This window comes from Chlamydotis macqueenii, chromosome 11 (genome assembly GCF_036417535.1).
Source record: "Chlamydotis macqueenii isolate bChlMac1 chromosome 11, bChlMac1.mat, whole genome shotgun sequence".
Classification (NCBI taxonomy): domain Eukaryota; kingdom Metazoa; phylum Chordata; class Aves; order Otidiformes; family Otididae; genus Chlamydotis; species Chlamydotis macqueenii.
Genome location: NC_141566.1, coordinates 16323472 through 16339725, shown reverse-complemented (window position 1 = coordinate 16339725; position 16254 = coordinate 16323472). Strand labels below are relative to the sequence as shown.

The 16254-nt window shown below is 55.2% G+C and overlaps 1 protein-coding gene across 1 annotated transcript; it reads left to right on the top strand.

The window, feature by feature from the left end:
- Nucleotides 1-1957: 1957 nt before the first annotated feature.
- ARL13A (ARF like GTPase 13A) lies at nt 1958-7192 on the top strand. The gene is made up of 9 exons (XM_086756475.1): nt 1958-2016; nt 3464-3534; nt 3779-4028; nt 4308-4413; nt 4502-4652; nt 4714-4817; nt 4896-5100; nt 5416-5517; nt 5798-7192. Exons 1-9 carry the CDS (start codon nt 1958-1960, stop codon nt 5872-5874), a joined length of 1125 nt encoding a protein of 374 aa, XP_086612601.1. The 3' UTR covers nt 5875-7192.
- The last annotated feature ends 9062 nt before the right edge of the window (nt 7193-16254 follow it).

The window sequence follows — 16254 nt, the reverse complement described above, 5'->3', positions numbered from 1 at the left end:
CATCGGGAGGGGTGACCTAGAGCTGCTCTAAGCACCCAGGAGATTTCCCAGTCCCATGTGCTGGTTTGGCTGGGGATTTTGGACATTTGTGTTAAAAGTAGAGACCTCTAGAAATCTGTCAGTGACTGAGGGAGACCAGCTCTCACTGCCCCTCTGGGAGGCCGTGCCGCAGCCTCCAGGGCTGCCTGCCACACAGCTTCCCAATTTATAGCACTCACAGTCACGGCCATTCCCATCCACCGCCCGGCCAGCCGCTGGCAGTGCCACCCCGAGGCACAGAGATGGGCGCTGCTGTTCCCAGTGGGTCATTTTGGCCCTGGTATGGTTAATTCTGCAAAAGGCTTTCCAGCCCCACGCTGCCTCCAAACCTGACTCTGCCACTGGTCCCAACAGGCTGGCGGCACAGGGATGGCACCCCTGGGGCACCGGAGCAACTGGGAAAGGCTGGGAATGGGGCTCTGTCCCTGGGCCAGGCTGGGGTGCAGCCCCTGCCCCACCATCAGAGGAGTGGGGGCAAACAGTCACCCCAAATATTGTTGCGTGTGGCCATGATATCGTTACGGAAAACACTTCCTCCATCAATCATTAACCACGCGCGGCTCCCTGCCCATGGCGTGGCTCTGAGGCAGCTCCCTCTCCTGGGGGCGGGCACCGAGCTTCCCAGCAGCGTGCAAAGCCGGAGCGAGGGGCCGTGCCCAGCCTGGGCTTGCACCCCCATGGCCATCCCAGAGACGCGGGACGCTCGGCAGCATCTCGGCGTCCTTGGCTCACGGCTAGGGCTCGGCTGGTCAAGGCAGTGCTGCTGGCACTGGATGGTTTAGCACAGAGCGATGTGAGCCAGCAGGGTCCCTGTTTGCTTTCCCCAGTGTGGCTTTTGGAGGGTCTCATGTCCTCGGCCATCCCAACTCCACTCTCCCCATCCAAAGCTCCTGCGGCTCAGATGTCCCCGTGCGGCCTCTTCTCCGCACACAACAGCGGCAGCGTGCCAGGGAGGGCAGCCCCAGCTGGGGGAAGCAGCAGGAAACCTGAGGAGCAAGATAAGAGCTTCGGGGTTGCAGAGCAAGGAGATGAGGCTTTTTTGGCTCTGCTCCCCACCCCGCTGTGCAAGGGTCCCCACTGCGTCCCTGCTCCCACCCAGGCGCCTGGTATTTCTATTCCGAATGGCACGGGACCTGCTGCTGCTCAGGGGGTGCCTCAGGGGGCACGAAATACAAGCAGTGAGTGGTGATGTCCCCCAGCCCAGGGCAGAGGGGACCCCTGAGCGGGTGGCAGAGCCATGCAGGCCGTGCAAGGGGTGCTCCTTGCAGGGGTTGCAGAGAAACATCGGTGCAGGGATTAGGGAGTGAGGAGCCAGGGATGCCGTTTGTTAGAGGAGACACTAATTCATCGGGAAGCCCCATGTGGGCTGTCAGGCGATGTCCCCACCACAAGCTGTTTAAGCTGGCGATGGAGGTGCGAGGCCACCCAGCACCGCGCGGGCTCAGCCAGGTGGGTAATGCAGTGCCGTGCCACGCCGCCCAGCGCGGCGGACAGCCCCGTGGCACTCTATGTCCCAGAGGCCACCAGCCTGGCCCGACCCACCAGGATTAAGGAGGTCGTGAGGAGTAAGTAATTTAAATCCAGATTAGATTTAAGCAGCTGCATTGCAAAGGGGACGTGAGCAGGGGCCGCGCAGCAGGGACGAGCAGGTGAGAGCCTGACTGGTGCTCCTGTGATGCAAGAAGGGGCTGCCAGGGCAGGGTCTGGCCAAGGGGTCCGTGCCTGTGGGGTGTTGCCCGTGGCTTTTGCATGAAGCTGGAGGCAGCGGTGCTGGGCCATGGGACGTGGCACCCCGGGATGAGATGCTCTCTGCCATGGGGAGCAGGCGCGGGCAGGAGGACGAAGCATGGAGACGCGCCAGGTTGCTCGCTTCGTAGGTGTCGAAGAGAGGCCATCCCTCCGTGCAGGGCTGCCGAGCATGTTCCACCTCTTCTCCCACTGCTGGTCATGGCTGCAGGCCATACAGGAGCCCATCAGGTAGGTCCCTGCGCCCGCTCCTCGGGGGTCCCCAGGGAGCACAACATTTACCTATGTGTTTATCGGTGAGGGCACCGGTGTGACAACACTGTGAGAGCGGTGCCCATTGCAGGAACGGTTCCCAAACTGCCGACCGAGGCCCACATGTGTCCTCGCGGCCCCTCTAGCAGGCAGGAGCTGGGCAGGGAGGGGAGCAGGGCAGGCAGAGGTGTGTGTGGTGGAATGCTTCCAGCGGGATTCGCCCTGTGCAAGGTCAGCAGCTCCCCAGGAAAGCTGGGGAGGATGAACTGAAACGCCTGCTGTGACTGCCTGTGTCAGGAGACCTGGGTTAATTCCCTGGGGACAGCAGCATCCTGGGCAGATGCTGCGGGCAGTGAGGGGGTTTATGGCCCTCTCCCACCAGCGAGGACGGGTGAGGGGGTTTATGGCCCTCTCCCACCAGCGAGGACGGGTGAGGGGGTTTATGGCCCTCTCCCACCAGCGAGGACGGGTGAGGGGGTTTACGGCCCTCTCCCACCAGCGAGGACGGGTGAGGGGGTTTATGGCCCTCTCCCACCAGCGAGGACGGGTGAGGGGGTTTATGGCCCTCTCCCACCAGCGAGGACGGGTGAGGGGGTTTACAGCCCTCTCCCACCAGCGAGGACGGGTGAGGGGGTTTACAGCCCTCTCCCACCAGCGAGGACGGGTGAGGGGGTTTACAGCCCTCTCCCACCAGCGAGGACGGGTGAGGGGGTTTATGGCCCTCTCCCACCAGCGAGGATGGGTGAGGGGGTTTATGGCCCTCTCCCACCAGTGAGGACGTGTTGTTGGCATAATGCCAGAGGTGGAGCTGTGCTGCCCACGCAGCCTGGTCTGTATGTTTAAGGAAGAAAAAGATGCTGCAGATGACTCCTGTGGCTTGTCAACCACAGCGAAAACATTCTGCACGTGGCTCTGGGGGAGCACGTCACCAGAGACCAAACAGAATATTTAGTAACAGGAAAAAACCTCCTGAGGCCAGGCAGAAGCTCGTAAATAGTCCTTGCTACCTCTCCCTAGCTATGTATGCCCGTAACTCACCGACAAGGAAGAACACCAAGAACAATCATTAACTGTTTGCGTGTAAGGAAAAACCTTTTTGGCCTGCGCATATCATTGCTTCATCCTATATGCTGTGAAAAGAAATCCCTGCCGTGGGAAGCACATTGAAGGCCCCACAGTGTGGCCGTACCACGGTGGCCCCAGGTGCCTGTGCCTGCCCTCGCCCTCTCCCAGACACCGGCGACCGTCCCTGCCCTCACTCCCAGTCAGCCACAGCCTGTGTCGCCATCCTGCCCCTCTCCTGGCCGAGGCACGGCCGCCACGAGCAAGGTCCCTTGCGTGGAAGCCTCAGGGCCAGCAGCAGTCGCTGCTCCCCAAGGAGCACAGCCTTTCTCTGGGATGCTCACCCGCTGTTGTCGCTCCCCAGAAAGGTGACCCTCCTCGTCGTGGGGCTGGACAATGCGGGGAAAACCTCCATCATCATGGACATAGAGCGAGGTGAGGAGCAGCACAGCCCCAGGGCCGGCCTTGGCTGGAGGCTGCAGCTTCACGGGCCTCTGCAATCAAGTGCCTGAGCCTTGAAAGGCAGAGACCCTTGAAACAGAGCTGCTGGGCTGCGGGCAGCGTGCAGGGCACCGGCTGTGCCGTGGGAAAGCCCTGGTAGCATAGGAGGAGGAGGCACATGGCACAGGGATACTCCCTGGCTCACTGCGCCAGCTCTCTGCCCTCTCCCCGCACGTAGCGCTGGCCGGCGAGGTGCTGCCCATGGCACAGCCCGGCCAGACCCGCCTGCGGCTGGACAGGTTCGAGGTGACGCTGGTGGACCTGCCCGGGGCCCAGCGCTCCCGCAGCACCTGGCGAAGCCACTACGGCGTGGCCGACGGGCTCATCTTTGTCCTGGACTCCAGTGACCTGGCGCGGATGGAGGAGGTCCGCAAGGTCCTGAGCCGTGTCCTGAGCCATCCCGACATCTCCGGGAAGCCCGTCTTAATGTAAGGCTGAGTCACTGGGATGCGGCCCATAGCGTTTGAGGAGAGGGTTCCTGGGGTTGTGGGGTGCATGGCAGGGGATGTGGCGCCCAGAGGGTGTTGGGGGGTGCTGGCATGTGGCGACCCCAGCAGTGCGACCCTGGCGAGGGGCCGAGGAGGGGGCTCCAGCGCCGGGTAAGGGCCGAGGCGATGCTTCGCCGAATGGCAGCCAAACCGGGAGAAAGCACCGAGCCTCCCCCGCGGTGGGAGGCCGGGGTGACGGCCCCCGCTCCCCCTCCCCAGGCTGGCCAACAAGCAAGACGCGGCCACCGCCCTCCTGCCCTGCGAGCTGATCGAGCGCCTGGCCCTGGAGCGGCTGGTCAACGCGAACCGCTCCCCCTGCCGCATCGTGAGTGCGGGGCAGTGCGGGGCAGCCCCGCTCCCCGCCCCGTCCCTCGCTCCCCGCCGGAGCTGACCGTGCCCCCCTCCGCCCGCAGGAGCCCTGCGTGGCCAAGCGGGGTCCCCCCCCCGCCGGCCCAGCCCGCTCCATCCTGCAAGGGCTGCGCTGGCTCCTCCGCGCCGCCCCCGCCCCGCCGCCCGCAGCCGCCGCTCCGCCGCCCGCCCGCAGGTGGGTGCGGAGCTCGCCTCCCCCGGTCTCCCCCCCGCCCCATCCCCACGGGGCTCCCCCCCCCCACCCCCGCCCTGTTCTCGCCCCGCAGGGCCCCGCCGCCCCCCGGGGAGGAGGGCCGAGACCGAGCGGGGAAAGCGGGGGAGGACCGGCCGTTGCGGCCCATCCGCCATCTCCTCCCACTGGTGAGTGACCCTCCCACGCGGGACGGGATGGAAGGGGGGGTCCCAGAGCCGCCCCCTCATCCTTCTCACCCCGCCCAGGAGGAGAGCACGAAGGGCCCCGGAAGGAGGAAGAGGAAGATGAAGGTGAGGAAGAAGGGCTCGGGGCAGCCGAGCCCAGCCGAGGAGCCGGAGGGACCAGGAGGAGGGGGTGACAGCCGAGCGGGGGCTGCCGCGGGGCTGCTGCCCCCCAACAGAGTGGGGCAGGAGGAGCCCGCACCCACCGGGACTGCCGCGCCCCACCCAGGTGAGAGCGGGGGGCTGCTGGCGCCGGGACACCCGGAGACACCCTACGGGGCAGTTTTGGGACCCACAGTGCGGCGGTGTGCCAGGGCAAGGGTCCCCGCCATCTCCCTTAGCTTTGCTTGCAGATCAGCGGAACGGGGTCGTAGGAGTCTGACCCGGGGACGAGGAGAGACATCGCTGAGCATCTCCGCAGGGGCTGATGTGCGGAGGCGATGGAGGGCTGCGGATCTGCCAGCAGCGGTCATCTTGGCTGGTTCGGTGGCAAATGCATCCTTGGCCAGACGTGGTGCCTGAAATTTTGTATTTCTCCATCTAGTGCAGGGCATGAAAAAGAAAAAGAAGAAGAAAATCAAGAATAAAATCAAGTCTCAGGAACCTGCCGTGGAGCAGCAGCACGAGGCAGTCTCAAGCACCTTTGGTATTTCCCAGATGTCGCTGAAAAGCGTTGGGAGGTCTGGCCTGCCGCCAGCGGGGCGTGAGCTGTGCAGAAGCCCTCGGCCATGGGGTGCTTGGTGTGGGGACATGGGCGCAAGCAAGCGCTGCAGGGCAAAGTGGGGGCTGTTGGGGAGGCAGACGCTGCTCCCGCTGCCTTCGGGTGGGATTTGTGTCCTTGCAGCCCTCGCTCGGCGCAGGCTGCCAGGCTGGACCCCACAGCTTGGCCCCCGTGTTAGCGCCTGACCGCTTCCCTTCCTCCCCAGACTTGTACCGCCGGGCGATGCTGGCTCTGAAGATGAGGCAGGAGCAGAGGAAGCAGCAGCCCGTCATCGTCCCCTGAGCAGGAAGGCACGTCCAGGGGGATGTGTGATCCCGTGGGACACCAGACTGCAGTGGCAATGGGACCAACGCTCACGCAGGGCTTCTGAGCTGTTGGTCCTGGGCAATGGCTCCTGGAGCATCGTTGTCCTCTGCGTGGCTTGAAAACCAGGGATCCACAGGAGTGAGCCAAAAGTCCCTTTGTAAGACGCCTCTCTGGCAGCCGGGCTGCAAGACTGTCTGAAAAGGGAACAGCCGTCCACTTGGTGACCCTGTGTTAGTATTCTGTGTAAGACTCAGTCTGAACCCAGCCGAGCCTGTGGAAGAGAGGAAGATCGGAGCAAATACCCCACAGGAAAAGCCTGGCTCTTGAATTGACCTATGCCCAAGCAAAGCTGTCCTTGTGAGTCAGGGGCTGGCTCGGCCCCTCCGTCAGACCCTGGCTGGTGCCTGGGCAACTCTAATTTCGTGCTGGTGAAAGTGGGAGGGCAGTCATGGATGATCTATGGGAGAGCTTTGCCGGGACCCAAGCCACATCTGGCAGGGCTGTCAGGACCCGCCTTGTGCGGTGGAGGAGGGTGATGTCTGGGCATCCTTGCAGCCTGTCAGCAAAAGCTTGTGTGGTTCAATGGCAGCTGGTGGTGGTGGAGGGTGCTGGAGGCTCCTTCCCAGGAGCGGAATGTTTCTCCTGGTCCTGCCATCCTCCCAGGAGGGACAGTGGTGACCCACAGGTGACGCGAAATGCTCACGTGTTGCTGCCAGCCTGGCACCTGCAGTCCGGGGCAGTCCCTGATCTGTGCTTGGCTCACCTCTGAGATGGGAGAGCAAGCGGCATCCGCATCCCAACACAACCCACCCATGACACACACCGCATCTGGCAGAGCTGGGCTGTCATGGGGACGTGCCCGTGTTGGAGAGCTCGTACTGCCCGGCTCTGGCTGTGCGCACGTACGGGGAAGCGAACCCTCAGCCCTGGGAACACTTCACGTGAAGTCAGGAGTGCAGCAGTTTTCCCTCCGTGGCTGCAACAGCATTGGGACCTGAACTGCGCTCAGCAGCAGAGCGTGAGTCACCTGTGCTCCGCAGTTACTGATTAACAGGCAATGCCTTCACCGTCCAGGGGAAGAGAAGCCGGTAAAGCCCTTCCCTCCACGGGGCTGAAAAGGGGAAAGAGAAACTCCGGCTGCTCTGCCTTACCAGTCTGCTGTAAAGTTCTAACTCTGCCAGATTCACTTGTCAGTGACTGTAGGGAGTAACTAAATAAATGGTAAATAACGAGAGCAACAAATTAATACTGGCCTGTAAATACAGCACTTCTAGTAAACTCTTGTTTAAACTCTTGTAAACTCTTTACTTCTAGTAAACTCTAGTAAACTCTATGCGCCCTTGCGGCCCAGAAGGCCAACCGCATCCTGGGCTGCATCAAGAGGAGCGTGGCCAGCAGGTCGAGGGAGGTGATTCTCCCCCTCTACTCTGCCCTGGTGAGACCCCACCTGGAGTACTGTGTCCAGTTCTGGAGCCCCCAACACAAGAAGGACATGGACCAGTTGGAGAAGGTCCAGAGGAGGGCCACGAAGATGATAAAAGGGCTGGAGCACCTCTCTTATGAGGACAGGCTGAGAGAGTTGGGGCTGTTCAGCCTGGAGAAGAGGAGGCTCCGGGGAGACCTGATAGCGGTCTTCCAGTACCTCAAGGGGGCCTACAAGAAAGATGGGGAAAGGCTGTTTAGTAGGGCCTGTTGCGATAGGACGAGAGGTAATGGTTTTAAAATGGAGGGGGGTAGATTTAGATTAGAAATTAGGAAAAAATTTTTTATGACGCGAGTTATAGAACACTGGAGCAGGTTGCCCAGAAAGGTGGTGGAAGCCCCATCCCTGGAAACGTTCAAGGCCAGGCTGGATGAGGCTCTGAGCAACTTGATCTAGTCGGGAATGTCCCTGCTCCTTGCAGGGGGGTTGGACTAGATGACCTTTGAAGGTCCCTTCCAACCCTAACCATTCTATGATTCTATGATTTTATGATTCTTGTCTCCGGTGCAGATCCCTGTGGTGTCGGGGCTGTGGGCGATGCAGGGGGCAAGGCGTGGGGTTCCTGCCTGCGGCAGAGCCCCTTCTTCCAGGGTGGGACGGGGCCGCGCGTGCCCCTGCTGGGGCCAGCCCAGGCTGCCAGCCAGGCTTCTTCTGCCAGGGTCACAGGTGTTCATGGGGAGAGAAATATTAAAAGTTTCTCTCCACCAAATGAATGCTGGGGAGTTATCCCCTCTAATGGCCGCCTCTCACACACCCACGGGGTCTGGGAGGAGACCAAGTCCTCCCAAACAGCTGGCACCCCAAACCAGCCCACGGCCATGCTGGGGCTGGGCCTTGCTCTGAATTCGTGTCAGGAATGGGAGCTCTGCAGGTTTGGGAGCGTCCAGCAGCCAACTCCCTCTGGTGCTCCCTGCGGCTCCTGGCACCGCGGCTCCTTGGCATGGGTGGTGGCAGCCACGCGGGGACACAGCGTGGCCCAGGTGACGCCCAAAGCCGGAGGAGTCGGCCAGCGAGACAAGTCCAAAGGCAGAACTGGCCCAGCTGGTGCTGCTGGGCAGCCAAATGAAACTTTCCCTAGGAGGCAGCTTTAAGAAACCGGTTTGGTTGATCTAACGTGCTTTCTCCTAACAGAATGATTGCCAGTGAGTGGTGCAGACAGGCAGTTCAAATATATTTCAAAATCAAACCCCCTTACCCTGGGGTTTCCATGGCTGTAGTTGCTAATCCCTGCTACAGCCAGGAGACAGTCCTGCTCTGTGCCAACTAGGAACGCAACTTTTGTCTTCTTCAAAAGGTGAGCAGCAACAACTGCATGTTAAAGATGTCCTGTCTCAAAGCCAGAAACATCTCAGAAATGAGATCGTGAGATCTATGTGATCAAAGATAAACCGAAAGGTATTAATTAACGGCTACTCCGTGCCATGGGGTAACGGGCTGGGCTGCTCCTGCCAGATGTGAAAAGCAGCGGCTTTAACTCTGGGGCACGCAGCATGGATAGGTTGTTTTTTTTTTCCATCGTTCTCCCCCTGCTGTTCATCTTACTGCCCAATAGCTGAATAACTACTGAGGAGGTCTCTGGGAGGTGTGGTCCTCGGTGGCACTGCCTGCTGCCAGTAGGATGAGGTGCAGCTCTGCCTGGGCCAGTCCCGGCGTGTCCGATCCGCTGGCGGCTGCGCCAAGGCCAGGCGCAGTGGCTAGCAGAGCACCACGAGGAGATGTCCCCAAAAATGAGGTCATGGTGACTAGCATCCTCCCATGAATCTTTGGTTTGTTGGAAAGCCCCAGACATGCCGAGAAGCACAAAGCGGTGCAACATCAACTGCCCCGGGGAGACCCATCTTCTGTCCATTGATGCAGAAAGTAAATGGTATCAATAGCGTTTTCTGCAGGGAGGACTGGACCCAGCTAAGTGATGTAATTGTGCTTTGCGTTTAAGTATTTTCGTATTATCTAGCACATCCTTTCCAAGCTTCCAGAGGAGCTATCTCAGGAGGATCGGGTTAGGCAAAACCTGGTTCCTGCTCCCACAAGTGTTTTCACGGTGCCTCAGCCTGGGCTGCGGCTGCGTTTGTTGTAAACTGGTGACGCAGAAGCATGTGTGAGTTTTGCATGTCTGCAGCCCAGTTCCCCTCGAAGGTGCTCCTTTGGGGAACCCACAGCTGCCAGCATGGCCACCAGCAGCTCTCTCCATGGCACGTGTCCTTCTATGTCTGAAGAAGGGAGGGAGACAGGGAGGGAGGGAGGTTGCATTTGTCTGAGCTTTGCAAAAGTCGGTGATGGTTTGTGTGGTGCCAGGAGGAGATGAAATGTTTCAGCGGGTGCCTGTGGGCATACACCTACACTGGGGCACGGCTGGTCCCACCTCCTCGCACCGACATTGCTTTGCACAATCGGATTTTTTCCTGATGCCTGTTATTGCTAACAAAATTTAACTGCGTGGGCTGAAATTTGGAAGGTAAAAGAGAAACTATTGCTTTTTTGAGAAAAGAGGTGGGACGAGCATTGCTTGGTCAATGCTAAACATGTTGCTGAGCCCTCCCATGTATGGCACATCACCAGGCTTTCCAGCAGACGGGACCATGTTGGGAGGCTACCAGCCCCTCCGGCTGCACCCATGGCCCTGCTGTGCTCTCTCCCACTTCCCTACGCTTTGCTTTCTGCCCGCTGGCTGGGCTTAGCCAGCAATTACACTTTATTTTTCAACCTCTCCTTGCTTCTTTCTACCCCTAGGAGAGGATGAGGAAGGTGATGTCGGCTCTGAGAGCGCTTGACTTGTCCCACTGCTGTGGACAGGGCAGGAGACCCCCCCACAGCAAGCTGGTGTTAAGATGCACAGGCATCCTTCCTGCTATACATCCACTGTTGTATTTTATTAATAAAACCTCAATTGTGTATTCTTTTCCCCCTGTATGAGCCTTTCTGAGGAAGTCTGAACCATTGTGGGTCTCACCATCATTTCCAGCTTTCAGATGCAATGATCCTTTGGGAGTCAGCCTGCCTGGCACCTGCAGCATGGATGCTCCCTGCTCCGACAGGCAGGACAGGGAGTCCTGGGGTGTTCCACACATCAAGGAGCCGTGGGGTGGCACGACCCAGCAGCAGCCAGGCCTGACAAGGGAAAACAACTTAACAAAGAGACAGAGATTTGTGATTGTGTGAAAAACATTATGGTTTTATCCATTCCTTCACTAACCCCAAATTACAGAAGAAGGAGCCAGGAAGTAGTTTTTGAGAGAGCATCCCAGACACTGGAATTTGAACATTGATTTAGGGCTCTAAAGGCAATTAAGTGCAAGTGTGAGTGATCCTTGCTAACGGGTGTTTTGCAAGGCGAATGTAACCGGTTGCATCCTGTGGGGTGCCTTCAGGTGCTCCTCATTCCCTGCCAGCCTCCCTGTAAATCCCATCATGAGTTGTAGGGCATACATACAGCCAGGGTGAGCCCAGGGCTTTCCTGGGGACAGAGCCTGGGGCTTGGGATGGTGAGGGTCTTTCACATATAGCTCTCCTCTCTCTCTGTGTTCTGGACTAAAAATTAAAAAAAAAAAATTAAAAATTCTTGCCCCACAATAGCAGCAGCTGGTGGGGAGGTGAGCAGTTTCTGCTCCCTGGCTTTGCCATCCCTTGGGATGGGGCTGGAGGTGCCACGAATGTGTTGATCAGGCAGCACTAAGGTGTGGGGCTCTTTCTCAGGTCAAGCCGTTGCTGAAAGCTGGTTACAGTATGTATATACTTAATTAAATGTATATTTACAAGCAAGCTTAGTGGATTTTAAACCTTGGAATATGCATTTGGGTTGATAAAAGCTTGGAGTGGATTTTTTTTGAGCTTGGGAAGTTGGTTGTTATGTATGCTGTCTCACACTTGTGGCTCCCACCCTCTGACTCAGGTGGGCTCAGCGTGTTTCCTAGCTGAGTCAGAAAAAGGAAATGTTAGGAGATACTTTTCTTTTCTCTGGGTGAGCACACTAGGGCACAGCTAATTTCCACGCGATCATTCAAAATACTGAGGGTGAAAGATACTGGCATGTGAGTTTGGGCAGCTTTTACCTCCTCCAGCTCTCCGAGGCTGCATACATCGAATAATGAATAACTGTGCACAGGGTTTCTTTTGGGGTTTTGTTATCAGTTGTAGATTCTCTGTTGTATTACATTAAAAATGAGAGCTAGAGGGTTTGCTGTCATGTAGTCTGCAAAATTGTTAGAAAAAACAAGGCTTAATTAGGTGAGAGTAACTCCCCAAGCTTCTCTTGATTGTTATGGAAGAGGCCATTAAGACTTTGCAGGAAAAGAGAAGATAACGAGGACTGGAAATGAAGAAAACATGAAAACTTTCCCTTTCTAGGTTAAATAAGCCTTGTTGGAGACATTATTCCTGGCAGGAGGAGGAAGGATAGAATCAAATTTATTTAATGGATGTATTTTTCTCAGGGCACAAGGGAATGTGCTGGAGTCTGAGGTATATAAATTTGTCATATCATGTACCAAATATACTCACTGAGGTTTTTTTTTTTTCCCCTCTTATAAAAAGCTTATTTTTGAAAAGGGAAATTCTGTTAACTGAAATTGGCAGACCTTCTCTTTCATAAATTATCACTCTGTAAGTTGTTGCATATTTGAATAGGTTATTTCAGACTATAAGGGGAAAGTGCCTCTTGAGAAAGACTATCAGTGTATTAATTAGAAGGGCTTTTGCTACAGAATATCACTGGATATAGGATCAAGAGCCAATTTATTAACAAAAAGTTTTCATTTTAAAGTCTTCTGCAGCAATCAGAGCTCAGGCCTTGTCTGTGAGAGAACTTTCACCTTATTAAACTGTGTTAATGTCTCAGTGCAGCTGGATTTAGCAAGACTCTAGCCCAAATCCCTGACCTGGTGGTGTAAATCCTTTCCTGCTACCCCAGCTGTGCTCTGCATTAGACTTTACAACCCACCTTCCATGCATAGCAAGCTGTAAGAAGAGGTTTGGGGGTAATTTTGGAGATCTTTTGTTGGTTTGGTTTTGTTTTTTTTTTTTTTTTTTGTGTTCATAGGTTGCAAGGTACAATTGCTGCACAGGCTGGAAGCTACCAGCATCTGAACCCTATCCCCTGCTCCAGCAAAGAAAGTGCTGCTGGAGTGATAAATTGATTTAAAATGTACTTGGGGTGGAAAAAAGTATATGCAAATCCCCTTGCTCAACAGACACTGCAGCGTGGATGCTGCTGCTGGGTCAACTGCGTTAGTGCTCAGTGCGGGCTTTGAACTTGCCTCTTCCTTTTTCCTGGAAGGCTGGGGAAAGTCCAGAAGCATTCCCTGGGAGGTCCTTGCTGCAGGTTGTGACTTCCCAGAGGAAGCAATAAGCCCAAAGCAGGTGTTTTTGGCACAGGCTCCGAGGCAGGACTTTGAAAACTGGCACTGCGTGATGCTCTCCGCTGGTGCGTGTCAGGCCGTGCCGATCTGGGGTGGATGGGATGCGCAGGCTCGGAGGGAAGTACTGAGGGCAAGCCTTCATGCAAACTCCTCTGCTAACAGAGTTATTGGCTTCCTTCCCTCCTGGGTGTTTTGCAAGTATGACACAATCCCTCCTTGTAACACCCTCGACGCATGCTGAGCGCTCGCTGGCCCGTCCCGGCTGAGACCTGCTTTTTCCAGACAGATGGGTGTATGGAGAGGATGAAGCCTACACCCTGCCCTGGTGAGGGACGATGAGAAATACCCAGAGATCTTGGCAGCTAAAGGCCATACGTAGGTTGCCAGCAGATACAGTTTTGGTGGTTTTGGCCGCTTTCAGAAAGCGAGCTCCTGGTCCTGGGCCCATTGGTCAGCCCCGTGCTGGCAAGGTAAGCAAAGCCCACTGCAGGGTGGTTTTGAAAATCTTGGGTATGAACAGACGGGGAATTCTGCCTTGGGATCTGCTGGCAAAAATGCTCTCATTTCTTATGAAACAACATTTGCCACCAAATCAGTGAAGGATCTGCCCCTTTCAGGGGAAGGGGGGGAAAATGGTGTGGTCAACAGGGAGGTCATGCCCTTACAATAAATCAGCTGTCAATCTAAACAGTTGGATTAACAAGATCTTCTTCAAGCCACCACAGCATTAAAGATAAATCTGTAGTACTCATCAGGAGGTGGGATGGACCTTGAAGAGAAGTAATACATTTCCATTGACTTAGTACTTCACTGGATATTATAAAAATTAATAGAACAGCTTTAAGACATAGCAAGCCGATTGCATGTTCTGCCAACGACAGTTCTCATCCTCTAATTGGCCACACGATGGCAGAAGAAGCAAAGAACACTGCAAAAACAAGTCGTTTAAAAAAGAAAAAAAAAAAAAACACCCAAAAAAAAAACCAGTGAGGGTTAGGGTGTGTCCCAAGCTTAGTGGGGTTCAAAAGCACCCATTGCTGCAAACATTAAAAACAAAGGTTACACGACATGAAAACTATGTTGTGAAAGGATTTGTTGGACTCCCCCGAGTTGTGAGCAGTTCACAGCAATCCCTAGGGTCATGCCGTTCATGCCCTGGGTGGCTTAGCTGATGTACTGGATAACTAGTTTTTGATGGAAGTTGAAGTGGTCATGGGTCCCAAATGAGCTGTATTGTGCGAAATTCCTCCTGGGACCAGCCCCTTGTTGTCCCCTTGCCACAGGGAGGGCACATCTGGATGCAGGATGGAGTCCCTTTGGTACCACCTGTGCCATGTACAGTACCTGCATGGGAACCAAGTGTTTGTGGCATTAAAAAGTGCATTAAAACCAGATTCTCTTGTAAAAGGCCTATGAGCTGATAGCGTTGCTACCAAATCAGCAGCTGAATCACGCAGGATGTTTCAGCATGTGAAAAAGTCCTGTCAGGGTTGTTTTGCTTCCTCTCTATGGGGATGGTTTCTGCTGAGATAGGGGTTTCGCTGCCCTGAGGCCACTATGTCAGCAGCAAAAGAGGGGATGACAATTGCCTTGATTCCTCTAGTGAAATCCTGCCTTTGGCTGTGCAGGGTAAGTAGGGAGACAGACAGATTTAAGCAGTCTGGTCCACAGCAGGAGACTATGGTTCTGCTCTGGCTGGGTATGGGAGACCAAACGCTCTACCTGCTTCCCAGCTGTGCTGACTTGCTTGGAGTTGCTTCATGTAGGAGCTCCTTGGAAGAGAGTCTCTCTTGATATCTTAGCCACAGCCACTGTTGGCAATAGATTAAAGATAATTACCCATGTAATGCTTAATTCCATACCACAGTCTGCCTGGCATTTTAGTTCTAACTCCAGCAAACTTTGTTTTTAAAAATAGACAGCAGCATTTCAAACCAAACTGGATTGGGGCTGCAATTTGTACAGCATGGGAATCACAAAAACAAGTGTAGCTGCATGGATCCTCTCTTCTGGTGAGACCAAGTTCCCTTCTCACCACTTAACACAGGTGAGAGATGAGGAGCAACCATACTGTAGGAATGTATTGAAGAGAAGAGTATAAGTAAGCCTGGCTACCTTGGCCCTTGGAGACATGTAAGTGCCTGGCCTAAAAGGCTAGTGGTCCATCGGGCATCACTGACCCATTCAACACCAACCACAGAGCCCTGCAACCTTCTAGCCAACACAAACAGGCTAGAAAAACATGAGAAAAGTATCAAAAAAAAAGCAGTGCAAAAGCTTCAGTATGGTGTTGATCTAAGCTGAGTTCTCTGTTGTTGTTTTGTGGGGGAGGGAAGTCTAGAGCTAAGCTGGTTAGGCATTACATTACGACGTTTAACAATTTCCATTCATTATTTTAAAATGTGTTTCAAACTGCCTAGCATTGTTTTCTGGTTTCCTCTGTTGTGGTTAGGCTTTTGTGTGGAAAGGTAAGTAACGGCACAGTTGCACAGAGAATAGCGGAAAGGTTGCGCTTGGGATTCGGATGAGTGCTGGCTGTTCCCTTCGGAATGCTGCCTTGCTCAGTGTGGATGTGGGAGCCTTGGCCAACCCACCTACTGCTGTCCTGGGATAACTGGACAAACAAAACCCCAGTAGGCTCCTGCCTGTCCAACACCTGACTGCTATTTTGTTTTTGCCCAGGGCAGGATTTCTGTGTGAGCTTAGATATATCATACTGTGTAAAACTGCCAGACAGTTGGTGCTTAAGCAGAGCAAATGTGACTGGTTTTAGCCTCAGTAAAATCAATACGGTACTATTCTTGCTTTAAAAATGTCAAGTGAGAAATCTCTTGTGTGTTTTCCAGGTCTCTGGAAGGCTGCAGCTGCTCTCTGGGCCCTGTCACGGCACAGCAAGGTAAGTTTTGCTCAATTTCTGGGGAGAAGCCGGCTTTAAAATAAGAGCAACTCAAGCTGCTGAAATGACAGTGGTCGAGCAGAGCCAAGGTCCTCGGGGCCGTCGGCGAGGGATGGCACCGGGGAAACTCCCTGCCCTGTGCTGTTATGGAGGGTACTCCTCCGGAAAAGGAAGGTTTATTTCCAGGCAATAACAATGTCAAAAGTGTAACAGAAAATGCAAATTTTTGTTGAGTTACATCTCATCTCTCTCAGTTTTGATGATTTATGTGGAAACAGATATTCTCATGCTCCGTGCCCCCTGGACCAGGGAGATGCTCCCCTGAGGAAGCTATTTCGGACGAGCGGGTTTTTCCCACTCACGTGTTACCCCAGCCCCGAGAGGACAGGGCGTGCATCCTGCCAGGGTAAATTGGACCCTGCAAAACCGCCCTGGGGAACAGGCTGGCCTGGCAGGCTGAGCCACCCAAGATGGTGCCCGGAGCTTTCCCAGTGGGAAAAACACCAAGGGATCCCCCTTAAACACCTCCCGTGGGCAGGCGCGACTCGGGGAAAGTGCTCCAAGGTGCGTTTATGACATTGACTTGAGCAGTGTGTCGGAGGCACTGGTATTGGAGGGTTACT